A 27,558-nucleotide genomic window follows, 5' to 3' on the forward strand; every position below is an offset into this window, starting at 1 on the left:
AGAGAAAGGCCTCTCCTCTCCTAGTGGTAGTGTTGACAGAGAGAGAGCAGCCTCTCCTCTCCTAGTGGTAGTGTTGACAGAGAGAGAGCAGCCTCTCCTCTCCTAGTGGTAGTGTTGACAGAGAGCAGCCTCTCCTCTCCTAGTGGTAGTGTTGACAGAGAGCAGCCTCTCCTCTCCTAGTGGTAGTGTTGACAGAGAGCAGCCTCTCCTCTCCTAGTGGTAGTGTTGACAGAGAGCAGCCTCTCTTCTCCTAGTGGTAGTGTTGACAGAGAGCAGCCTCGCCTCTCCTAGTGGTAGTGTTGACAGAGAGCAGCCTCTCCTCTCCTAGTGGTAGTGTTGACAGAGAGCAGCCTCGCCTCTCCTAGTGGTAGTGTTGACAGAGAGCAGCCTCTCCTCTCCTAGTGGTAGTGTTGACAGAGAGCAGCCTCTCCTCTCCTAGTGGTAGTGTTGACAGAGAGCAGCCTCGCCTCTCCTAGTGGTAGTGTTGACAGAGAGCAGCCTCTCCTCTCCTAGTGGTAGTGTTGACAGAGAGCAGCCTCTCCTCTCCTAGTGGTAGTGTTGACAGAGAGCAGCCTCTCCTCTCCTAGTGGTAGTGTTGACAGAGAGCAGTCTCTCCTCTCCTAGTGGTAGTGTTGACAGAGAGCAGCCTCGCCTCTCCTAGTGGTAGTGTTGACAGAGAGCAGCCTCTCCTCTCCTAGTGGTAGTGTTGACAGAGAGCAGCCTCTCCTCTCCTAGTGGTAGTGTTGACAGAGAGCAGCCTCTCCTCTCCTAGTGGTAGTGTTGACAGAGAGCAGCCTCTCCTCTCCTAGTGGTAGTGTTGACAGAGAGCAGCCTCTCCTCTCCTAGTGGTAGTGTTGACAGAGAGCAGCCTCGCCTCTCCCAGTGGTAGTGTTGACAGAGAGCAGCCTCTCCTCTCCCAGTGGTAGTGTTGACAGAGAGCAGCCTCTCCTCTCCTAGTGGTAGTGTTGACAGAGAGCAGCCTCGCCTCTCCTAGTGGTAGTGTTGACAGAGAGCAGCCTCTCCTCTCCTAGTGGTAGTGTTGACAGAGAGCAGCCTCTCCTCTCCTAGTGGTAGTGTTGACAGAGAGCAGCCTCTCCTCTCCTAGTGGTAGTGTTGACAGAGAGCAGCCTCTCCTCTCCTAGTGGTAGTGTTGACAGAGAGCAGCCTCTCCTCTCCTAGTGGTAGTGTTGACAGAGAGCAGCCTCTCCTCTCCTAGTGGTAGTGTTGACAGAGAGCAGCCTTTCCTCTCCTAGTGGTAGTGTTGACGTGAGCCATTTTTGAAAGATATAACATCAGCCATCGACAACTACACAAGTTTTGCTACTTTTCTCAACAACATTGATGCCCTGATTGTAGCAGGAGCTATCAACAGACATGACAACGCTGCCAAACAAGATGTAGCTACAAACAGAACAGAGTTGAAAGGTTCCAGTCTGCCGTGAAGCGTTCCTACATGTATACAGGTCAGAGTCTAGCTACATTTGACAGATATAACTTTATAATTTAGTCAGAAAGTCATGTTTATTGCAAAACGTTAGCTTGCTGGCTCGCTTGCTAACGTTACGTGTATAATCTGTGTAGTAATATAATTTGAATCAGAAAACCATTTGCATTGCTAGTTATAGCCTAATGCTAGCTAGCTAAAATTGAACCTAGTTTGTTGGCCTTAGCTACCTGCAGATTCCTACTACAGTTATGACAATGTTTGTATTGGTAGTAGTATGAGTTGGGGTTATGCCAGTTCATTGTTTAGTTAAACAAAAGACTCCACTCTGGACCATCAGAATAGCCAGGTGTGTCTGGGGGGTGATTACGGCCATATATTGTATTTCATGTCGAGACAATTACCGCTTACGTCTTTTGTATCCTGTGACAAATGAACTTGGATTTGATTGGATACAGGGTGTGTTTACCACAGGGCCTCACGTTAATCCTTAAAGAGATGGGTGGGGGGTGGGGGGGGGGGGTGAACGATGCTGAATGGGTGTAGCCAAAGAAGAGCTCTCCAGTAGGTGTACCAACACATTCAATGGTCATTTTCTCAAAACTGGGGTTACAGGTTTATCAACATTCAAAGCAGAATTGCTTTCCTCGTTGTTCCTCAACTGTAGCCCATGTTTAGAATTTTCCTGTTTAGTAAACATTCCATTTTGCTGGTTAAAGCCAGGTTTTTCTGGTTGGTTTCCAACATCTCACAACCTAGATCCTAAATGTTTAATCTTGTGAACTAAGTTTATTTAAAATATACTATTTTGTAGCTCTGAGTCTCTACTATTATCCAATGTGTAAAAACACACCATATCAAATGATGCAACATAAGACCGAATCGAGGCGGCCGGCCACATTGGATTTATCTGGCCATGTAAATCCCGTAGACACACAGTACCAGTCAACAGTGTGGACACCTCCTCATTCCAGAGTTTTTCTTTATTTTTACTATTTTCTACTATTGTAGAATAATAGTGAAGACATCAAAACTACGAAATAACACGTATGGAATCATGTAGTAACCAAAAAAAGTGTTAAACAAATCTAAATATATTTTATATTTTGAGATTCTTTAAAGTAGCCACCCTTTGCCTTGATGACAGCTTTGCAGCCTCTTGGTATTCTCTCAAGTGCTCATGATTCCATGTGTGTTATTTCATAGTGTTGATGTCTTTTCTATTATTTACAATGTAGAAAATAAAGTACAAACACCTTGAATGAGTAGGTGTTGTAACTTTTGACTGGTACTGTGGATATTACACATAAAACAACCTGACACACACAAGGGGGCGGGGAGAGAGAGAGAGAGAGAGAGAGAGAGAGAGAGAGAGAGAGAGAGAGAGACAGAGACAGAGACAGAGACAGAGACAGAGACAGAGAGACAGAGACAGAGACAGAGACAGAGACAGAGACAGAGACAGAGACAGAGAGAGAGACAGAGAGAGAGAGAGAAGCACAAGTAGAACAATGGAGTCACTAAACCTCAGGCTGAGGACTGTTTCACCCAGGGATGTAGCAGAGTCACTAAACCTCAGGCTGAGGACTGTTTCACCCAGGGATGTAGCAGAGTCACTAAACCTTGAGTGCCAATTGAGTCCAATCTGGAGTCCGAATCCCAGTGCGCGAGTCCTGGTCCAAGTGCTCATCTCTGAGTCCACATTAACTCAACATAAAGTCATTTCCCCAGTCAGATACAGCGTAGTGGCAAGAGGAAATGTCCTTTCTGTGCCAACAAATATTTGCATTTAGTCTACTGATAATGTTACCAGGGCCACACAAAAACATTCTGCCACCCGAGTGGTGCACCGCAGTGCTTGAGGCATCACTACAGACCCGGGTTCGATCCTGGCAGTGACCGCGAGACCCATGAGGCGGGGCACGATTGGCACGGCGTCGTCCAGGATGTCCTTATCCCACCGCACTCTAGCGACTCCTTGTGGCGGAACGGGCGCCTCCACGCTGACTTTGCTCACCAGTTGTACGGCGTTTCCTCCGACACATTGGTGTGGCTGGCTCCCGGGTTAAGCGAGCAGTGTGTCAAGAAGCAGTGCGGCATGGCAGGGTCGTGTTTCGGAGGACGCACGGCTCTCAACCTTTGCCTCTCCCAAGTCCATACGGGAGTTGCAGCGATTGGACAAGACTGTAACTACCAATTGGGGAGAAAGAAGGGGTAAAAAGTACACCCACTCCAATTTTTTTAATTTTTTTATTGTTTTATTGAGCGTTGCAGATAGAAATGCCATGAATAGAGCAGACGTTATTCCTTATTGTATGTGGTGGTTGTCCCCCCTGTAGCTCACCAGCTGATGTAGGTTGTATGTGGTGGTTGTCCCCCCTGTAGCTCACCAGCTGATGTAGGTTGTATGTACCAGTTGTCCCCTCTGTAGCTCACCAGCTGATGTAGGTTGTATGTACCGGGTGAGACGCTTCCTTCCCACTACTGAACTGTGTTGCTGCTAATATTAAATGGTGCTTTTTTGTGACTGAAAATCTCTCCAAAAACCCTTGTCCAATCCACTTAGTAGTCAAATTTTAGTCACAGAGAAAACTGAAATTACTTTTGTTTAGTTCTAGTTTTTTTCCGGGTCTATTTAGTCACTTACTCTCATCAATTGCCACTGAAAAATATACTTTAAACAAATATTTTAGTCACTATATTTGTTAAAGTAAATGAACACTGGCCTGCGCACCAAATTGCACGCTATTTCCCTTTATAATGCACTACACTTTTATATACCAGAGCCTAGTTTAAAAGTAGTGCACTATATAGGGAGGCATTTTGGGATGCAGTCTGTGACACCGTCTCTACCTGGAAGTGAAAGATCCCAGCGTACTCTCCACGTCCAAAGCCTTGTCCTGCAGGAACAACCCGGGCCATCACATCTTCATTCAGGGTCAGAGAGGCGATGGCCGCCAGGAGCCAGCAGTCACCTGGAGGGGGAAACAGAGAAGAGAGACTAAGGGAGTGGAGGTCATCACAGGTCAGAGAGAGACGAAGGGAGTGGAGGTCATCACAGGTCAGAGAGAGACGAAGGGAGTGGAGGTCATCACAGGTCAGAGAGAGACGAAGGGAGTGGAGGTCATCACAGGTCAGAGAGAGACGAAGGGAGTGGAGGTCATCACAGGTCAGAGAGACGAAGGGAGTGGAGGTCATCACAGGTCAGAGAGACGAAGGGAGTGGAGGTCATCACAGGTCAGAGAGACGAAGGGAGTGGAGGTCATCACAGGTCAGAGAGAGACGAAGGGAGTGGAGGTCACAGGTCAGAGAGACGAAGGGAGTGGAGGTCACAGGTCAGAGAGACTAAGGGAGTGGAGGTCATCACAGGTCAGAGAGACGTGAGAGTGGAGTTCATCACTGGTCAGTTTTCAATCCTCATTCTGAACATTCCTGATTGATTGATTGCTTTTCATTCTATACTGAAAAAATATATAAACACAACATGCAATAATGTCTAAGATTTTACTGAGTTACAGCTCATAGAAGGAAATCAGTCAATTGAAATAAATTCATTAGGCCCTAATCTATGGATTTCACATGACTGGGCAGGGGAGTAGACATGGGTGGGCCTGGGAGGGCACCCACTTGGGAGCCAGGCTCAGCCAATCAGAATGAGTTAATCCCCACAAAAGGGATTTATTACAGACAGAAATACTCCTCGGTTTCATCATCTGCCCGGGTATCTGGTCTCAGACGATCCCGCAGGTAAAGAAGCCGGATGTGGAGGTCCTGGGCTGGTCATACCATAACCCCACCGTCACCACTCTGTTCACAACGTTGACATCAGCAAACAGCCCACCCACACAACACCATACAAGTGGTCCACAGTTGTCAGGCCGGTTGGACGTACCGCCAAATTCTCTCAAATGAAGTTTGAGGCGGCTTATGGTTGAGAAGTGAACATTCAATTCTCTGGGAACGGTTCAATGGGATGCTCCCTCAAAACTTGAGACATCTGTGGCATTGTGCTGTGTGACAAAACTGCACATTTTAGAGTGGCCATTTTTTGCCCCCAGCACAAGGTGCACCTGTGTAATGATCATGTTGTTTAATCAGCTTCTTGATATGCCACACCTGTCAGGTGGATGGATTATCTTGGCGAAGGAGAAATACTCACTAACAGGGATGTAAACAAACATTTGAGAGAAATCAGCTTTTTGTGCGTATGGAACATTTCTAGGATTGTTTTATTTCAGCACTTGAAACATGGGACCAACACTTTACATGTTGCATTTTAGATTTTTGTTCAGTATAATAACTGTACACACACACACAACCAGTGAAAGCCACCCTACAAAACACACAACAGTTCCCTACACAGCCCAGTTCAGTTCCACAGAAGACCTTAAAAAGAGAACAGCTGACCTCAGTACAGTTCACAGTCTCAGCATGTCGTCTGTCCCGTGCACTCGTCAGTACTGGGACTTGCATTTGTGGACACGATTTCTCTATAAACCAATTGTTTTGACTTTAGTTACAGTAAATTAGTATGTCTACTGGGTTGATCAACAATCAGAAAAGGGACACTGAAGGAGTATTGACAGTTATAAATGAGTGCTCCTCCTATTACAATAATATGTTGTTATAAAGACAACTTGTATGAGACCCTGCAAGGGACTAATGTGACCCAGATTGCAGACCCAGAGCTTTGCAAAATATGTGTTATGCAGAGAGTGTGTGTGTGTGTCTAAAGATGTGTTATGCAAAATATATCTGGCACAGTGTGTTTGTTTAAAGAGCCTGAAATGATCAGAACATCCTGCTCTGACTGGGCATCATCACTAGCCTGGATTAACCAGACGGAACTTCAGTGACTATGGTGAGACAGTGATTTAACCAATAGCCACACTATTGAATATGCTGTCTGACAGTAACACAGACACCGGGAACTGATATATCCTGGAAACAAACACAGAACCTGATATATCCTGGAAACAAACACAGAACCCTGGGAACTGATATATCCTGGAAACAAACACAGAACCCCGGGAACTGATATATCCTGGAAACAAACACAGAACCCTGAGAACTGATATATCCTGGAAACAAACACAGAACCGCAAGAACTGATATATCCTGGAAACAAACACAGAACCCCGGGAACTGATATATCCTGGAAACAAACACAGAACCCCGAGAACTGATATATCCTGGAAACAAACACAGAACCCCGGGAACTGATATATCCTGGAAACAAACACAGAACCCCGAGAACTGATATATCCTGGAAACAAACACAGAACCGCAAGAACTGACATATCCTGGAAACAAACACAGAACCCTGATAACTGATATATCCTGGAAACAAACACAGAACCCCGAGAACTGATATATCCTGGAAACAAACACAGCAGATAGCCTAGCAGTTAAGAGCATTGGGCCACTACACTAGTCTACTCTGTTGGGTTAATGACAGTACACTAGACTACCCTGTTGGGTTAATGACAGTACACTAGACTACCCCGTTGGGTTAATGACAGGACACTAGTCGACCCTGCTGGGTTAATGACAGTACACTAGACTACTCTGCTGGGTTAATGACAGTGCACTAGTCTACCCTGCTGGGTTAATGACAGGCCAGTACACTAGTCTACCCTGCTGGGCTAATGACAGGCCAGTACACTAGTCTACCCTGCTGGGTTAATGACAGGCCAGGACACTAGTCTACCCTGCTGGGTTAATGACAGTACACTAGTCTACCCTGTTGGATTAATGACAGGACAGGCCACTAGTCTACCCTGCTGGGTTAATGACAGGACAGGCCACTAGTCTACCCTGCTGGGTTAATGACAGGACAGGCCACTAGTCTACCCTGCTGGGTTAATGACAGGCCAGTACACTAGTCTACCCTGCTGGGTTAATGACAGGCCAGTACACTAGTCTACCCTGCTGGGTTAATGCCAGTACACTAGTCTACCCTGCTGGGTTAATGACAGGACAGGCCACTAGTCTACCCTGCTGGGTTAATGACAGGCCAGTACACTAGTCTACCCTGCTGGGTTAATGCCAGTACACTAGTCTACCCTGCTGGGTTAATGACAGGACAGGCCACTAGTCTACCCTGCTGGATTAATGACAGGCCAGTACACTAGACTACCCTGCTGGGTTAATGACAGTACACTAGTCTACCCTGCTGGGTTAATGACAGGACAGGCCACTAGTCTACCCTGCTGGGTTAATGACAGGACAGGCCACTAGTCTACCCTGCTGGGTTAATGACAGGACAGGCCACTAGTCTACCCTGCTGGGTTAATGACAGGACAGGACACTAGTCTACCCTGTTGGGTTAATGACAGGCCAGTACACTAGTCTACCCTGCTGGGTTAATGACAGGACAGGACACTAGTCTACCCTGTTGGGTTAATGACAGGACAGGCCACTAGTCTACCCTGCTGGGTTAATGACAGGACAGGACACTAGTCTACCCTGCTGGGTTAATGACAGGACAGGACACTAGTCTACCCTGTTGGGTTAATGACAGGACAGGCCACTAGTCTACCCTGCTGGGTTAATGACAGGACAGGACACTAGTCTACCCTGTTGGGTTAATGACAGGCCAGTACACTAGTCTACCCTGCTGGGTTAATGACAGGACAGGACACTAGTCTACCCTGTTGGGTTAATGACAGGACAGGACACTAGTCTACCCTGTTGGGTTAATGACAGGACAGGCCACTAGTCTACCCTGCTGGGTTAATGACAGGACAGGCCACTAGTCTACCCTGCTGGGTTAATGACAGGACAGGACACTAGTCTACCCTGCTGGGTTAATGACAGGACAGGACACTAGTCTACCCTGCTGGGTTAATGACAGGACAGGACACTAGTCTACCCTGCTGGGTTAATGACAGGCCAGGCCACTAGTCTACCCTGCTGGGTTAATGCCAGTACACTAGTCTACCCTGTTGGGTTAATGACAGGACAGGCCACTAGTCTACCCTGCTGGGTTAATGACAGGACAGGACACTAGTCTACCCTGCTGGGTTAATGACAGGACAGGCCACTAGTCTACCCTGTTGGGTTAATGACAGGACAGGCCACTAGTCTACCCTGCTGGGTTAATGACAGGACAGGACACTAGTCTACCCTGTTGGGTTAATGACAGGACAGGACACTAGTCTACCCTGTTGGGTTAATGACAGGACAGGCCACTAGTCTACCCTGCTGGGTTAATGACAGGCCAGGACACTAGTCTACCCTGCTGGGTTAATGACAGGACAGGCCACTAGTCTACCCTGCTGGGTTAACACACAAATAAACACCATGCCAAAGCTCGTCTCGCTTTGTCAGAAATCTTCTTTGTTAGAGAAGATTTGTAAACGGTTGAGGGTGAGGCTAGTTGTGAGCAAATGGAAAGGGAAGTGTGTCTCATTTCCAGTAACTGGCTCTGTTAAGACTTCCTCCCAGCATGGTAACTGAGCTGGTTTCCATAGAGATATCTCAGTTTGTCCATATTTTCTACTATACCTCATGACAGAGATAACAACATATAATGTTTTATATTATTATACCTCAGAGATAACAACCTGCCATGTTTTATATTATTATACCTCAGAGATAACAACCTGCCATGTTTTATATTATTATACCTCAGAGATAACAACCTGCCATGTTTTATATTATTATACCTCAGAGATAACATTACATGTTTTATACCTCAGAAATAAAAACCTGCCATGTTTTATATTATTATACCTCATGACAGAGATAACAACCTGACATGTTTTATATTATTATACCTCATGACAGAGATAACAACCTGACATGTTTTATATTATTATACCTCATGACAGAGATAACACCCTGACATGTTTTAAATGATACCTCATGACAGAGATAACCTGACATGTTTTAAATGATACCTCATGACAGAGATATCAACCTGACATGTTTTATATTATTATACCTCATGACAGAGATAACAACCTGAGATGTTTTATATTATACAGTACCTTAGAGAGACAACAACCTGACATGGAGGCTGTTCAGTGGTAGTCTAGGAAACCAAATCACCTGTGTAATAACTGATTAAAGCAATAACTGAATGTTATTACATATGCTGTGATCAATCACATTAACTTTTACTATACCATCTCCTCCTCACAGCTGAAACCATGGATACTGTTACAAACCGGCGACCCTGTGGTTTTGGTTTGGTTCCTGTTTTGGTTCCTGTTTTGGTACCAAATATGAAAGTGACTTACCCAAGCCGCCTTGACAGATGTCGGTTCTCGAGGCTCCACCAACGATGAACTCCGGGCTGGACACCAGCTCCTATTCAGGGAGAGACGACCAAAGCATGAGTAAAACTGTGAAAGCTATTACTGAGAATTTAAATAAAATAAAAGTACAGATTTTGGGGCTTCCAAACTTTGCAGCCCTAATTAAAGCAATACGCTAGCTTGGGGGGAATAACTGCACTATGAGTTACTAGTGTAGCCTCAGTTATTTCATAGAGCACTGCATTTGTTATATTATCTACTCTACTATTCAGGGACCAATACATGATTAAAACTGTGTTTTGAACTTTTAAAGCAACTGTCCAGTGTTTCCAGATTTCTATTAAATAAAACACATATTTTTTTGTTACGTTCAAAAGGCTTTCCTGCGAAGTCGTGACTTGCGACATACGCCTAGTTACCTGAATCAGGTCACATATGACCTATAATTAATTACAATACGAGTGAAATAGTTTTAATTCCAAAACAATTGTAATTAAGCATGTTTAAAAAAGAGGCTATTTTCTGTGTTTGAATGGTGTGGGCGTATACCGGTGATTAAAACCATTCATGCGAGTAGACCGCTGATTGGCTCAGGGGGATTTCACCATAGCTCAGGAGCTCAGGAGGATTTCACCAAAGCTCAGGAGCTCAGGAGGATTTCACCATAGCAAGCATTTTAAATAGTCTGTTAGATATGGGCGGGGGGAGGGGGGGGGAGGTTATTCTCCTATTTATTCTTTGGCCACAAATACGAGTATAGGATGAGTCAACAACATTATCTGGGTATGAGCGAACAGAATATTAACTTCTAAAAGTCTGATTTTCACTAGACAGTAACATTCATAGCAGATTTGACTAAAAGGATCAGTCATTATCCAATAATAGTTATGAAATAAAAGCACATGGGAATGAAGAGGGTAGACTGATACACATTAAAGTCATGCACGAGTAAAGGACAGGGTCCACGATGACCTAACGTAACCTCAATTGTCTCAAAGTCTACGAGTCGATCTGTTGAGAGACAAAACAAAAAGGATCAGGATCAGATGACTAACGCCAATCCGAATAGTTGGAGGATGAGTCACCACCAACCACCACCCTGACCATGTTCCTCGTTCATTTAGCCGTACGGTAACAGTTTCAGTCGTTTTGGATACAAGTGATTCCTTTACGCCCAACGGTCCAATCATATCAAACGGATTACAAGCTTCTGGACACGCCCATCAGACTACTGTGACATCACGGACCCAGGCTATAAAGAGATATTCCCAGTGAGGGATTGTGTTTGATGATAAAGATTTAGATCAGAACAAAGTATATATATATCTCTTCATCATGTCTGATACATATTATATCCTGAAACACAAGTGGGGAAAAAGAAAAGCCCAGATTCAGACTTTTTCTAAATAAAATGGAATATTATTTGAAAATGCTGCATAGGCTGAAAACATTAAAGCAAAGGCAATGTATGGCCTGTTAAGCCTTATGAACCCTAAAATGATCAGTCAAAATCATGTTTCTCTTGAAAGGTGGTGATATTTGAAGGAAACCAGATCAAAGTATGATAAACTGACTGTTTCTTCTACATTGATAACGTTTGATCATGAAGTTACTGTCTTCCCTCAAGTCAAACACTTGGATTCATTATTAAGAGGACAAGGTGACATCACCTTAACTCTCATTTGAATAAACCAATGGTAACATGATATTCTCTTACCTCATTTAAATAAGTCCTGCCTTGTAACCAACAGTGTTTGCAAAGGGGCGTGGTTTATATAGCTAGATAGCTACTCTACTGGTGCCAACATTTGATTATAGGGTGTCAGCAAATATAATTAAAAGTTTACCCTATTCATCTATGGCAATGATACTTATATGTTTCCCCTTTCATCTGTAGCTGGTGTTAGCTAGTTACTGTCTAGCTAGGTCTTCATCTGTGTCTGGTGTTAGCTAGTTACTGGCTAGCTAGGTCTTCATCTGTGTCTGGTGTTAGCTAGTTACTGGCTATCTGGGTCTTCATCTGTGCCTGGTGTTAGCTAGTTACTGTCTAGCTAGGTCTTCATCTGTGTCTGGTGTTAGCTAGTTACTGGCTAGCTAGGTCTTCATCTGTGTCTGGTGTTAGCTAGTTACTGTCTAGCTAGGTCTTCATCTGTGTCTGGTGTTAGCTAGTTACTGGCTATCTGAGTCTTCAGTCAGCATGCAACAAAAGGGTGGGGGGGGGGGGCTAGTCTTTCAAAACTCAGACGCATTTGTCAAGTCAACACAACTATCAGTGCTGCTGTGAACCGTATCACAAGAGAAATGCCAAACTAAAAATGTATTAAAAAATATATATAATTGATGCAATTTCAATGTTGTTCGAGTTGCTTTGTGTATCACCACGCCGGTCTTTTCAAACTTCCTGGTAGTTAGCCATGAGAGAGAAGTTTTTGTCTGTTGTTCTTGCCATAATATGGACTTGATATTTTACCAAATAGGGCCATCTTCTGTATACCACCCCTACCTTATCACAACTGATTGGCTCAAACTCATTAAGAAGGAAAGAAATTCCACAAAATAACTTCTAACAAGGCAGACATGTTAATTGAAACACATTCCAGGTGACTATCTCATGAAGCTGGTTGAGAGAATGCCAAGAGTATGCAAAGCTGTCATCAAGGCAAAGGGTGGCTACTTTGAATAATCTCAAATATAAAATATATTTTAATTTGTTTAACACTTTTTTTGGTTACTACATGATTCCATATGTGTTATTTCATAGTTCTGATGTCTTCACTATTATTCTACAATGTAGACAATAGTAAAAGAAAGAAAGAAAAACCATTGAATGAGTAGGTGTGTCCAAACGTTTTGACTGCTATTGTACATACATTAATATGGCAGCGGAAAACAATGGAGGAAACTGAACAGAAAGTATACATCTCGTCTGGTCTGCATCGTCCTCGAAGATAAAATGTGCAGCCAGGAAAACTTATTTCCTAAATTAGACATTCAAGTTTTTCCTTCATCTCTAATCCAGAATAGTTCCCGTTTTCTTTGCAATATTTTTTTTTTTAATCAAACAGTACAGCTCTCAGATCATCACATAAAGAACTATCAAATACAAAGTGAATTGTCCACCTCCCCTAAAATCACAGACAGTACGTAGTCCCTCTTCTTAATCTATGTCATTGAACCTACCTACTTCAATTACCAGAGGCAGTATACTGGTTCTCAACTGGGCATACAAGGACGTTTGGTTCCTGGTTAGGTGAGAGGTGACGTAAGGTTCTGGATCATAGCTGTTTTTGTTCTGGTTGTAAGTTCTGAGTTTTGGTTTAAACCATAAATCCGTTTTCTTTAGGGTTGGTTAACTTGTGTTTGATCATATTTACATTGCACCCTAACTTGTTTCTGTTGTAGATCAACTTCCTGTGTATAAAGTTGGTCTGTTTTGATTGGTATACGGTTTTATCAAATGTTTTGTTATAAAAAATTAAACAATTCCAGAGATAGATAACGCTTTGGTCTATTTGGATCAATATACATCCAGCCATAGAGCAGACATTTAACTTGTGCTTAAAGGCAGTAATTTACCCCAGGTCGTTTCCTAGATAACGCTTTAGTCTATTTTGATCAATATAAATCCAGCCATAGAGCAGACATTTAACTTGTGCTTAAAGGCAGTAACTTACCCCAGGTCGTTTCCATTGCACACCTCTGGTTTTGGAAGATCTCGGTCCGAGCTCATTGAATCCCAAGGACGCAGGTTCGGCTGGAAAAGTGGAATCCGTGAAAAGTGAACCTCTACCCAGACACTCGCTCCTGAGAGACTCGAAGTCTTGGTTTAGGTACTTCGACGCATTGGCATTAGTGCCAAATCCTGCGGCCAAAGCCCTCTTCTTGGCCAACGTTGATGCCACCCCAGCCATTGTGCAAGTCCTTTTTCTTCTCCTCTGTCGGGTCGGGTGGCTGACTGCGTCGACACAGTGAAAAGAGTTGGGATGTGTTTCACTGGTGGAAAAGTCTAAATTCCTTCTACGCCCCTGGTTTTTCAGGCGTGGTCTGTCTGCCTCTTGACTGCAAGTCAGTGCGAGTTTTTTTCCCCTCAACAATATGTACATAAGATTTCTGTTACCGGAACTGTTGCTTCTACACAACGTTTACTTGTTCAAAAGTATTTAGTGTGAATATGAACACTTTTTAGGCATATGCATCAAACAATCAACCACTCAATGAATCTGTTTGAGTATCATAACGGGGAGGATGAATATAAAGTCCGAGTCCACTCTAGTCGTAATAAGCCGTTTGAACCTGATGCATCAGTCGTATCTCCATACAGGTAGACAGACAAGACGCAGTTGAGAGGTTGGTGTCCGGTAGACGGTCTTCTTCCCTACGACTTGTGAGAGCCAGTGTGACCTGTGTAGATTTAAAATACTTCTGCGTTGATCGGAGAAAAGATGGCCACATGTTCAAGGGGTTGGTCTATTGATGTTGTCTTATGATAACGATAATTGAAAATGAGCTGCTGTACCGGTCTGCCTGTTGTGTGTTGGGGAGCATCAACGGGGGGGGGGGGGGGGGGGGGGTTGTATGTGTGAGTTGAGTACGTTCATATAAATGGTTGAAGGTGATTCCGGTCTTCAGTCTGATTTGTCGTAAAGATGCAGTAATGAAACACAACACTGCCCCTTTAGTCCAACTCCTCTCTCTTGCACACGATCACAGTAGGCAGAGACATAACATGCCAATGATCGCGTCTATATCAGTACAGTGCGATTGTAATGTAACGTACAGTATGAAATGTAGAGGCTATAAGCACAGATAATAACAAGACATGTTCATATAGGCTCAGGTTAGCCAGGCGTTACAGACACAAGAGTTGTATAACCCGTCTTTGGAAGTGACGTGCGCTTGTAAAATAGCGTCAAAATAAGCTCAACAAACAAAAACATACGACACGACTAATAGAAACAATGTCCATCAATGAAAAGTTGTGCTGCCCTTTACAGTCCAACTCCCCTGTAAAGTAACAATGAACAACGAAAGGGGACATGAATAGCCATGCTACCCCAACGACAACATGTACAGTAGACAGTACTATAGCCAGCTAGCAGGTAGAGCATAAATTAACAGATATAAAGTTCATAAATGCATTAAAATACATGAATATCCCAATATGCTGTTAGAATACGATACAATGTCAGCGGCCATATAAACTCATTATCTGTGTTTTTTAATATTAGAGTAATGATGATTTTCTCTGTACCTACAGGGAAGCTGTATGGGGGGGGGGGGGGGGGGGTGATGTTTATGAGGGAATGTTTAGCATGTTTCCAACCTGTTGCAGTAACCATGTCTACCAACAGGGGTAATTTACAAACTGCAGACCTGGATGGACTCAACTAGGTAACGCCATGGAATTCAGACAGCGATTACAGGGTGTGTAGAGGACTGTAGAACAGAGATTACAGGGTGTGTAGATGACTGTAGAACAGAGATTACAGGGTGTGTAGAGGACTGTAGAACAGATATTACAGGGTGTGTAGAGGACAGTAGAACAGAGATTACAGGGTGTGTAGAGGACTGTAGAACAGAGATTACAGGGTGTGTAGAGTACAGTAGAATAGAGATTACAGGGTGTGTAGAGTACAGTAGAACAGAGATTACAGGGTGTGTAGAGGACTGTAGAACAGAGATTACAGGGTGTGTAGAGTACAGTAGAACAGAGATTACAGGGTGTGTAGAGTACAGTAGAACAGATATTACAGGGTGTGTAGAGTACAGTAGAACAGAGATTACAGGGTGTGTAGAGTACAGTAGAACAGAGATTACAGGGTGTGTAGAGTACAGTAGAACAGAGATTACAGGGTGTGTAGAGTACAGTAGAACAGAGATTACAGGGTGTGTAGAGTACAGTAGAACAGAGATTACAGGGTGTGTAGAGGACTGTAGAACAGAGATTACAGGGTGTGTAGAGGACTGTAGAACAGAGATTACAGGGTGTGTAGAGGACTGTAGAACAGAGATTACAGGGTGTGTAGAGTACAGTAGAACAGAGATTACAGGGTGTGTAGAGTACAGTAGAACAGAGATTACAGGGTGTGTAGAGTACAGTAGAACAGAGATTACAGGGTGTGTAGGGTACAGTAGAACAGAGATTACAGGGTGTGTAGAATACTGTAGAATAGAGATTACAGGGTGTGTAGGGTACAGTAGAACAGAGATTACAGGGTGTGTAGAATACTGTAGAATAGAGGTTACAGGGTGTGTAGAGTACAGTAGAACAGAGATTACAGGGTGTGTAGAGTACAGTAGAACAGAGATTACAGGGTGTGTAGAATACTGTAGACACTCATACTAATGATTCACGGGTGCTTCTCTTTCAATGGACCTTATTCATGCGGTGGCCATGACTGTTTGGAAACAATAAACACGGGATAGGAAATCCCAGAGGGTAAATACCACACGTAGCCACCCTCTAAAGCCACTCCCAACAGAATGTATGATGAAGAAATCCACCGAAACCACTAAAAGAGGGGTGGAAGAGATATATCAAGGGAGAGGCCCCTAAGTGTGAACGGAGAGGCGTGTTTCCTCATTCGAGGCTTCCTATTCGTCCAAGTCCCTTCATGACTGTTCACAGTATTTGAGTCACCAGCAATATAATAGGAGGCCTCTGATGGTGTTGAGTAAGTAGCATGTTGTAAGTGTAGTATGTTGATAAACATCACAGGGTGGGGCTGGTGAGGAAGCCTGCGTTTTCCCTGCAGGATATAGGCTCGTCTGCTGGTTGAAATGTATCCTGTACAGGGGATGGCCTACCAGGTTTGTCACTTCTAGGACAAACTAACTACACCCCCACCATTACATCAAACTAACTACACCCCCACCATTACATCAAACTAACTACACCCCCACCAGTACATCAAACTAACTACACCCCCACAAACTAACTACACCCCTACCATTACATCAAACTAACTACACCCCCACCATTACATCAAACTAACTACACCCCCACCATTACATCAAACTAACTACACCCCCACCAGTACATCAAACTAACTACACCCCACAAACTAACTACCCCCCTACCATTACATCAAACTAACTACACCCCTACCATTACATCAAACTAACTACACCCTCACCATTACATCAAACTAACTACACCCCCACCATTACATCAAACTAACTACAACCCCACCAGTACATCAAACTAACTACACCCCCACCATTACATCAACCTAACTACACCCCCACCATTAAATCAAACTAACTACACCCCCACCATTACATCAAACTAACTACACCCCCACCATTACATCAAACTAACTACACCCCCACCATTACATCAAAGTAACTACACCCCCACCATTACATCAAACTAACTACACCCCCACCATTACATCAAACTAACTACACCCCCACCATTACATCAAACTAATTACACCCCCACCATTACATCAAACTAACTACACCCCCACCATTACATCAAACTAACTGCACCCCCACCATTACATCAAACTAACTACACCCCCACCATTACATCAAACTAACTACACCCCCACAAACTAACTACACCCCCACCATTACATCAAACTAACTACACCCCCACCATTACATCAAACTAACTACACACCCACAAACTAACTACACCCCCACCATTACATCAAACTAACTACACCCCCACCATTACATCAAACTAACTACACCCCCACCAGTACATCAAACTAACTACACCCCCACAAACTAACTACTCCCCCACAAACTAACTACACCCCCACCATTACATCAAACTAACTACACCCCCACCATTACATCAAACTAACTATACCCCCACCATTACATCAAACTAACTACACCCCCACAAACTAACTACACCCCCACCATTACATCAAACTAACTACACCCCCACAAACTAACTACACCCCCACCATTACATCAAACTAACTACACCCCCACAAACTAACTACACCCCCACCATTACATCAAACTAACTACACCCCCACCATTACATCAAACTAACTACACCCCACCATTAAATCAAACTAACTACACCCCCACCATTACATCAAACTAACTACACCCCCACCATTACATCAAACTAACTACACCCTCACCATTACATCAAACTAACTACACCCCCACCATTACATCAAACTAACTACAACCCCACCAGTACATCAAACTAACTACACCCCCACCATTACATCAACCTAACTACACCCCCACCATTAAATCAAACTAACTACACCCCCACCATTACATCAAACTAACTACACCCCCACCATTACATCAAACTAACTACACCCCCACCATTACATCAAAGTAACTACACCCCCACCATTACATCAAACTAACTACACCCCCACCATTACATCAAACTAACTACACCCCCACCATTACATCAAACTAATTACACCCCCACCATTACATCAAACTAACTACACCCCCACCATTACATCAAACTAACTGCACCCCCACCATTACATCAAACTAACTACACCCCCACCATTACATCAAACTAACTACACCCCCACAAACTAACTACACCCCCACCATTACATCAAACTAACTACACCCCCACCATTACATCAAACTAACTACACACCCACAAACTAACTACACCCCCACCATTACATCAAACTAACTACACCCCCACCATTACATCAAACTAACTACACCCCCACCAGTACATCAAACTAACTACACCCCCACAAACTAACTACTCCCCCACAAACTAACTACACCCCCACCATTACATCAAACTAACTACACCCCCACCATTACATCAAACTAACTATACCCCCACCATTACATCAAACTAACTACACCCCAACAAACTAACTACACCCCCACCATTACATCAAACTAACTACACCCCCACAAACTAACTACACCCCCACCATTACATCAAACTAACTACACCCCCACAAACTAACTACACCCCCACCATTACATCAAACTAACTACACCCCCACCATTACATCAAACTAACTACACCCCACCATTAAATCAAACTAACTACACCCCCACCATTACATCAAACTAACTACACCCCCACCATTACATCAAACTAACTACACCCCCACCATTACATCAAACTAACTACACCCCCACAAACTATAACTACACCCCCACCATTACATCAAACTAACTACACCCCCACCATTACATCAAACTAACTACACCCCCACCATTACATCAAACTAACTACACCCCGACAAACTAACTACACCCCCACCATTATATCCTACTAACTACACCCCCACCAGTACATCAAACTAACTACACCCCCACCATTACATCAAACTAACTACACCCCCACCATTACATCAAACTAACTACACCCCCAGCATTACATCAAACTAACTACACCCCCAGCATTACATCAAACTAACTACACCCCCACCATTACATCAAACTAACTACACCCCCACCTTTACATCAAACTAACTACACCCCCACCATTACATCAAACTAACTACACCCCCACCATTACATCAAACTAACTACACCCCCACTGTTTACATCAAACTAACTACACCCCCAACATTACATCAAACTAACTACACCCCCACCATTACATCAAACTAACTACACTCCCACAAACTAACTACACCCCTACCATTACATCAAACTAACTACACTCCCACCATTACATCAAACTAACTACACCCCCACAAACTAACTACACCCCCACCATTACATCAAACTAACTACACTCCCACCATTACATCAAACTAACTACACCCCCACAAACTAACTACACCCCCACCATTACATCAAACTAAGTACACCCCCAGCATTACATCAAACTAACTACACCCCCAGCATTACATCAAACTAACTACACCCCCACCAGTACATCAAACTAACTACACCCCCACAAACTAACTACACCCCCACCATTACATCAAACTAAGTACACCCCCAGCATTACATCAAACTAACTACACCCCCAGCATTACATCAAACTAACTACACCCCCACCAGTACATCAAACTAACTACACCCCCACCATTACATCAAACCAACTACACCCCCACCATTACATCAAACCAACTACACCCCCACCATTACATCATACTAACTACACCCCCACCATTACATCATTTTTATTTATTTATTTTATTTTACCTTTATTTAACCAGTTAGGCAAGTTGCGACCTGGCCAAGATAAAGCAAAGCAGTTCGTCACATACAACGACACAGAGTTACACATGGAGTAAAACAAACATAGTCAATAATACAGTATAAACAAGTCTATATACAATGTGAGCAAATGAGGTGAGAAGGGAGGTAAAGGCAAAAAAGGCCATGGTGGCAAGGTAAATACAAGTAAAACACTGGAATTGTAGTTTGCAATGGAAGAATGTGCAAAGTAGAAATAAAAATAATGGGGTGCAAAGGAGCAAAATAAATAAATTAAATACAGTTGGGAAAGAGGTAGTTGTTTGGGCTAAATTATAGGTGGGCTATGTACAGGTGCAGTAATCTGTGAGCTGCTCTGTCAGTTGGTGCTTAAAGCTAGTGAGGGAGATAAGTGTTTCCAGTTTCAGAGATTTTTGTAGTTCGTTCCAGTCATTGGCAGCAGAGAACTGGAAAGAGAGGCGGCCAAAGAAAGAATTGGTTTTGGGGGTGACTAGAGAGATATACCTGCTGGAGCGTGTGCTACAGGTGGGAGATGCTATGGTGACCAGCGAGCTGAGATAAGGGGGGACTTTACCTAGCAGGGTCTTGTAGATGACATGGAGCCAGTGGGTTTGGCGACGAGTATGAAGCGAGGGCCAGCCAACGAGAGCGTACAGGTCGCAATGGTGGGTAGTATATGGGGCTTTGGTGACAAAACGGATTGCACTGTGATAGACTGCATCCAATTTGTTGAGTAGGGTATTGGAGGCTATCATACTAACTACACCCCCAGCATTACATCATACTAACTACACCCCCACCATTACATCAAACTAACTACACCCCCACCATTACATCAAACTAACTACACCCCCACCATTACATCAAACTAACTACACCCCCACCATTACATCAAACTAACTACACCCCCACCATTACATCAAACTAACTACACCCCCACCATTACATCAAACTAACTACACCCCCACCATTACATCAAACTAACTACACCCCCACCATTACATCAAACTAACTACACCCCCACCATTACATCAAACTAACTACACCCCCACCATTACATCCTACTAACTACACCCCCACCATTACATCAAACTAACTACACCCCCACCATTACATCAAACTAACTACACCCCCACCATTACATCAAACCAACTACACCCCCACCATTACATCAAACTAACTACACCCCCACCATTACATCAAACTAACTACACCCCCACCATTACATCAAACTAACTACACCCCCACCATTACATCAAACTAACTACATCCCCGCCATTACATCAAACTAACTACACCCCCGCCATTACATCAAACTAACTACATCCCCACCATTACATCAAACTAACTACACCCCCAGCATTACATCATACTAACTACACCCCCGCCATTACATCAAACTAACTACATCCCCACAAACTAACTACACCCCCACAAACTAACTACACCCCCACCATTACATCAAACTAACTACATCCCCACCATTACATCAAACTAACTACACCCCCACCATTACATCAAACCTACACCCCCACCGTTTACAGCAAACCGGCTGTGCCTCAAATAGCTCTATGTAGTGCACTACTGTTGACCAGGGCCCATAGGGTAGAGCACTACTGTTGACCAGGGCCCATAGGGTAGTGCACTACTGTTGACCAGGGCCCATAGGGTAGTGCACTACTGTTGACCAGGGCCCATAGGGTAGTGAACTACTGTTGACCAGGGCCCATAGGGTATAGGTGGAGGAAATAGGGGGCCTTTTGGGACACAGAAGATGAAAATATATCATTATTCCTGGTACAGTAGGTGATACAGATGTAAGTTTTTAATTTGTCGTTATGGGGTATTTAATATAGATTGAGTAATCAATTTTAGAATAAGGCTGTAATGTAACAAAATGTGGAAAAAGTGAAGGGGTCTGAATACTTTCCGAAGGCTCTTTATGTATATTATACACCCCTAAAGATATCACCATTTCTGGTAGGTGATACAGTACCAGTCAAAAGTTTGGACACCTTCACATTCCAGGGTTTTTCTTTATTTTGACTATTTCCTACATTGTAGAATAATAGTGAAGACATCAAAACTATGAAATAACACGTATGGAATCATGTAGTAACCAAAAAAAAAGTGTTAAACAAATCAAAGTAGCCACCCTTTTCCTTGATGACAGCTTTGCACACTCTTGGCATTCTCTCAACCAGCTTCATGAGGTAGTCACTTGGAATGCATTTCAATTAACAGGTGGGCCTTGTTAAAAGTTAATTTGTGGAATTTCTTTCCTTCCTAATGCGTTACACTGTGCATTGATTACAAGAAGAAGATATCTTCAACTTCATGATTCAAATCTTCTGTTTTGATTAATTTATGACCCGTCAAAGATCCATCTGTTCCATTCTTCATGAAGAGACTAGCTAGATACTGTTACCAGACATTTCATGAGTCAATCATGGTGTTTGTTGTTGAGTTACCAGACAGTTCATGAGTCAATCATGGTGTTTGTTGTTGAGTTACAAGACGGTTCATGAATCAATCATGGTGTTTGTTGTTGAGTTACCAGACAGTTCATGAGTCAATCATGGTGTGTGTTGTTGAGATTCCAGACAGTTCATGAGTCAATCATGGTGTTTGTTGTTGAGTTACCAGACGGTTCTCCAGTGTGTGTCCAACCCCTACTCCTTTGCTATATGTGTGTTGAAATGTCTTTCAAACTCTAGTCATGTCAAATATGTGGTGTGGTTTGTTCTCCATATGTTATCCCCCACCCACCGCCCATCGTTGTCTCCCACTCACCTTTGTAATTATTACAATGAATAAAAATATAAATGCAACTTGTAAACTGTTCATCCCATGTTTCATGAGCTGAAGTAAAAGTTGTTGTAAAATGTTGTGCACAAATTTGTTTACATCCCTGTTAGTGAGCATTTCTCCTTTGCCAAGATAATCCATTTACCTGACAGGTGTGGCATATCATGAAGCTGATTAAACAGCATGATCATTACACAGGTGCACCTTGTGCTGGGGACAATAAAAGGCCGTTCTAAATTGTGCAGTTGTCACAGATGTCTCAAGTTTTGAGGGAGCGTGCAATTGGCATGCTGACTGCAGGAATGTCCACCAGAGCTGTTGCCAGAGAATTGAATGTTAATTTCTCTACCATAAGCTGCCTCCAATGTCATTTTAGAGATTTTGGCAGTACATCCAACTGACCTCCGACCACGTGTATGGCGTTGTATGGGTCAGCGGTTTGTTGATGTCAATGTTGTGAACAGAGTGCCCCATGGTGGTGGTGGGGTTATGGTTTGGGCAGGTTTAAACGGACAATGAACACAGTTGCATTTTATCAATGGAAAATTGAATGTACAGTGATGAGATCCGGAGGCCTGTTGTCGTGCCATTCATCCGCCACCATCACCTCATGTTTCAGTGTGATAATGCACGGCCCCATGTCACAATGATCTGTACACCATTCCTGGAAGCTGAACATGTCCCAGTTCTTCCATGGTCTGCATACTCACCAGACATGTCACCCATTAAGCATGTTTGGGATGCTCTGGATCGATGTGCACGACACCGTGTTCCAGTTCCCGCCAATATCCAACAACTTCACACAGGCATTGAAGAGGACTGGGACAACATTTCACAGGCCGCAATCAACAGCCTGATCAACTCTATGTGAAGGAGATGTGTCGTGCTGCGTGAGGCAAATGGTGGAACCAGATACTGACTGGTTTTCTGATCCACACCAGATACTGACTGGTTTTCTGATCCACGCCCCTACCTTTTTATTAAAGGTATCTGTGACTAACAGATGCATATCTGTATTCTCAGTCATGTGGAATCCATAAATTAGGGCCTAATGAATTGATTTAAATTGACTGATTTCCTTATATAAAATCTTTGAAATTGTTGCATGTTGCGTTTTTATATATATATATATATATTTTTTTTTGTGTGTGTTTTTTTTGTTCAGTGTACATAGTCAGGTAACTTATGACTTTATTAGCATTGTGATAAGTTAGTGTTTATAAATTGAGTTGCACTGAGCAGAGAGCAACAACAAAGAGCCTTCTAGTGTTCTTACCTATTTTAATATACCTGTTTTTTTTTTGTTTTTTTTTTACAGGAAACTGGCCTATCCCCAGGCTACGTTTGCTGTCAGAGGGGAAAACAGGAAGCTGACGGGTGTGTACCACTGCAATCCAACCTCCCACTTTTTCTACCTGCTTTTTCTTTCCCTCGACCAAAGAAGCGCTGGATACACCTATCGTCGTCCTTCTCCTGGCTACTTTCTTCACAGCAGTGTAAATGGTGAGTACTGGGATGTTTTTTGCATCGATGGCGCTTCCTAAACCAACATATTCTCAGTGTTACTATATAATGTGGGGTTAGAGGTTAGGAAATATGTCTTATGTTATGAAACTGAGAGAATAGGTTTTAAAATAACGTATCGAAATGGACAGTATACAATATAATAAAATATAATATATCTAAATATATATAATATATATATAATATATCTATAATATATCTAAATATATATAATATATCTCTCTGGCCCAATATTCACCGATACCACACTGATAATTCTAACAACATGACACTTGAAACCTCAGTGGGGATCTATCCTGAATCTTAGTCTCTTTTGACATTCACGACGTCCAGCTTTTGTCTTACAATATGTTTTGGATTCTTCTGTAAGTAAGGAATATAAAAGGTTTAGGGGGGCATTCGAACTGCCAAAAGTAGTGCACTCTATATAGGGAATAGGGTTGTATGTGCCCTGGTCTAAAGTAGTGCACTCCACATAGGGAATTAGGGTTCTATGTGCCCTGGTCTAAAGTACTGCACTATATATAGGGAATAGGGTTCTATGTGCCCTGGTCTAAAGTAGTGCACAATGTAGGGAATAGGGTGACATTAGTTATACAACCAGCTCCCTGTGTTTTGGCGTCACCAGGGCGGTTCTACGACTAGTTCGGACTTGTTCCTCCTGTCTCCAGGAATGTGGCCGACAGAGGCCTAGAACACTCACAAGGAAACTATGTATGCCAAGAGAGAGACTAAGAAAGTCACTGTGAAAGATCAGGGCCTGTATTCACACAGATCAGGGCCTGTATTCACACAGATCGGGCCTGTATTCACATAGATCGGGCCTATATTCACAAAGATCTGGGCCTGTATTCACACAGATCGGGCCTGTATTCACAAAGATCTGGGCCTGTATTCACAAAGATCTGGGCCTGTATTCACACAGATCGGGCCTGTATTCACAAATATCTGGGCCTGTATTCACAAAGATCAGGGCCTGTATTCGCAAAGATCAGAGCCTGTATTCACACAGATCGGCGCCTGTATTCACACAGATCAGGGCCTGTATTCACAAAGCGTGCTGACTAATCTAGGGTCAGTTTGGCCTTTTAGTTCATCAATGTATTGACCAGGGGGCCTGATCCTAGATCAGCACACCTACGCTGAGACTCTTTGTTAACATGGGCCCAATAATACTCTCTCTCTCTATACTCCATGTATTTCTCTCTCTATACTCCATGTATTTCTCTCTCACTATACTCCATGTACAGTTGAAGTCGGAAGTTTACATACACTTAGGTTGGAGTCATTAAAACTTGTTTTTCAACCACTCCACAAATGTCTTATTAACAAACTATAGTTTTGGCAATCTACTTTGTGTATGACACAAGTCATTTTTCTAACAATTGTTTACAGACAGATTATTTCACGGATAATTCACTGTATCACAATTCTAGTGGGTCAAAAGTTTAGGGCTCCTTTTTTTCTCAATTTCCATCTGACTGACGTGCCCAGGGTAAACTGCCTGTTGTTCAGGCCCTGAAGCCAGGATATGCATAGAATTGGTACCATTGGATATAAAACACTTTGTGTTAAAATAATGTAGGAGACTATAACACAATAGATATGGTAGGAGAAATGACCATGCTCTTACAATGGAACGTATGGGTGCATTCTGAATTCTAGCTCCCAGGATGCAATTCCGGTGGCTTCCACAGGGTGTCAGCAGTCTATGTTCAAGGTTTCAGGCTCGTAACTTCCAAAACGAATAAGAAATATGAGTTCTAGTACAGGGACACAGTCTTGGAAATTTGAGTTTGGGTGCGCGATGAAGACAAGACAAACCTGCTAGAATCGGTTTCCTATTGAACATACTTCTATCTGATATAAATATTATAGTTTGATTACATTTTAGGGAATCTGAGGAGTAAATAGAAATGTATTTTGACTTGTTGAAACAAAGTTTAGGGGTAGATTTTCAGATTCCTTTCTCTGCATGTTGAATGAGTGGATTACTCAAATCGATGGCGCCAACTAAACTGACTTTTTGGGATATAAAGAACTGTTTTATCTAACAAAACGACACTACATGTTATAGCTGGGACCCTTTGGATGACAAATCAGAGGAAAACTTTCAAAAAGTAAGTGAATATTTATATTTATGAAACCTGTGCCGGTGGAAAAATATTTTGATGTGGGACGCCGTCCTCAAACAATCGCATGGCATGCTTTCCCTGTAATGGCTACTGTAAATCGGACAATGCAGTTAGATTAACAATAATTTAAGCTTTAAACTGATATAAGACACTTGTATGTACCTAATTGTTTAATATCCATAATTTTTATGATTATTTCTTTGAATTGTGCGCCCTCCAATTTCACCGGAAGTTGTCCCGCTAGCGGGATTGCCTAGACTTTCAAACAGCTTGGAAAATTACAGAAAATTATGTCATGGCTTTAGAAGCTTCTGATAGGCTAATTGACATCATTTGAGTCAATTGGAGGTGTACCTGTGAATGTATTTTGAAAGACCGCTCAGCAAGGAAGAAGCCACTGCTCCAAAACCGCCATAAAAAAGCCAGACTACGGTTTGCAACTGCACATGGGGACAAAGATCGTAATTTTGGGAGAAATGTCCCCTGGTCTGACGAAAATAGAACTGTTTGGTCATTAAGACCATTGTTATGTTTGGAGGAAAGAGGAGGAGGCTTGCAAGCCGAAGAACACCATCCCAACCGTGAAGCACGGTTGGCTAAGGTGTATGTAAACCTTCGACTTCAACTGTATCTTTCTCTCTCTATACTCCATGTACTATATTATACTAATGGAAGCTTATTACAGAAAGATCCTAATTGTCAAGAGCCACAGCCTGAACCGTCCTCCCCCATTCAGAGGGAAACTACGCAGAGCCACAGTCTGAACCGTCCTCCCCCATTCAGAGGGAAACTACACAGAGCCACAGTCTGAACCGTCCTCCCCCATTCAGAGGGAAACTACGCAGAGCCACAGCCTGAACCGTCCTCCCCCATTCAGAGGGAAACTACGCAGAGCCACAGTCTGAACCGTCCTCCCCCATTCAGAGGGACACTACACAGAGCCACAGCCTGAACCGTCCTCCCCCATTCAGAGGGACACTACACAGAGCCACAGCCTGAACCGTCCTCCCCCATTCAGAGGAACACTACACAGAGCCACAGCCTGAACCGTCCTCCCCCATTCAGAGGGACACTACACAGAGCCACAGCCTGAACCGTCCTCCCCCATTCAGAGGGAAACTACGCAGAGCCACAGCCTGAACCGTCCTCCCCCATTCAGAGGGACACTACACAGAGCCACAGCCTGAACCGTCCTCCCCCATTCAGAGGAACACTACACAGAGCCACAGCCTGAACCGTC

At 43.3% G+C, this 27,558-nt stretch overlaps 2 protein-coding genes and 1 long non-coding RNA gene across 15 annotated transcripts in view; 1 reads left to right on the forward strand and 2 right to left on the reverse strand.

Annotated features, from left to right (window-relative positions):
* The window catches only part of capn2 (calpain 2 catalytic subunit), a 40,855-nt gene extending 25,885 nt beyond the window's left edge, over positions 1-14,970 (reverse strand). For 8 of the 10 annotated variants that reach the window (XR_016489221.1, XR_016489220.1, XR_016489219.1 and 5 more), the window contains exons 1-3: positions 13,383-14,970; positions 9,691-9,760; positions 4,298-4,419 (exon numbers count right to left, since the gene is read on the reverse strand). Coding sequence is in view for 3 of the 10 variants with exons in the window: in XM_090211856.1 (XP_090067982.1) it covers positions 4,298-4,419; positions 9,691-9,760; positions 13,383-13,811 (621 nt within the window). In the remaining 7 variants the exon portion in view is untranslated. 10 annotated transcript variants of the gene reach the window in all.
* Positions 5,726-9,680, reverse strand: LOC149974614 (uncharacterized). Its single transcript, XR_016489531.1, has 2 exons — positions 6,471-9,680; positions 5,726-6,404 (listed from the first exon to the last, which is right to left on the reverse strand). It is a non-coding gene; the product is annotated as an uncharacterized LOC149974614 (long non-coding RNA).
* Positions 12,566-27,558, forward strand: part of LOC110499513 (cofilin-2) — a 29,207-nt gene continuing 14,214 nt past the window's right edge. For 2 of the 4 annotated variants that reach the window (XR_016489530.1, XM_090213190.1), the window contains exons 1-2: positions 12,566-13,006; positions 23,978-24,162. Coding sequence is in view for 3 of the 4 variants with exons in the window: in XM_090213190.1 (XP_090069316.1) it covers positions 24,160-24,162 (3 nt within the window). In the remaining variant the exon portion in view is untranslated. The remainder of the gene's footprint in view (positions 13,007-23,977; positions 24,163-27,558) is intronic. The other 2 variants (XM_090213191.1, XM_090213192.1) reach the window with 2 other exon arrangements.

The sequence above is a fragment of the Oncorhynchus mykiss genome, chromosome 20 (assembly GCF_057628025.1).
Source record: "Oncorhynchus mykiss isolate SJ-2025 chromosome 20, ASM5762802v1, whole genome shotgun sequence".
Lineage (NCBI taxonomy): Eukaryota > Metazoa > Chordata > Actinopteri > Salmoniformes > Salmonidae > Oncorhynchus > Oncorhynchus mykiss.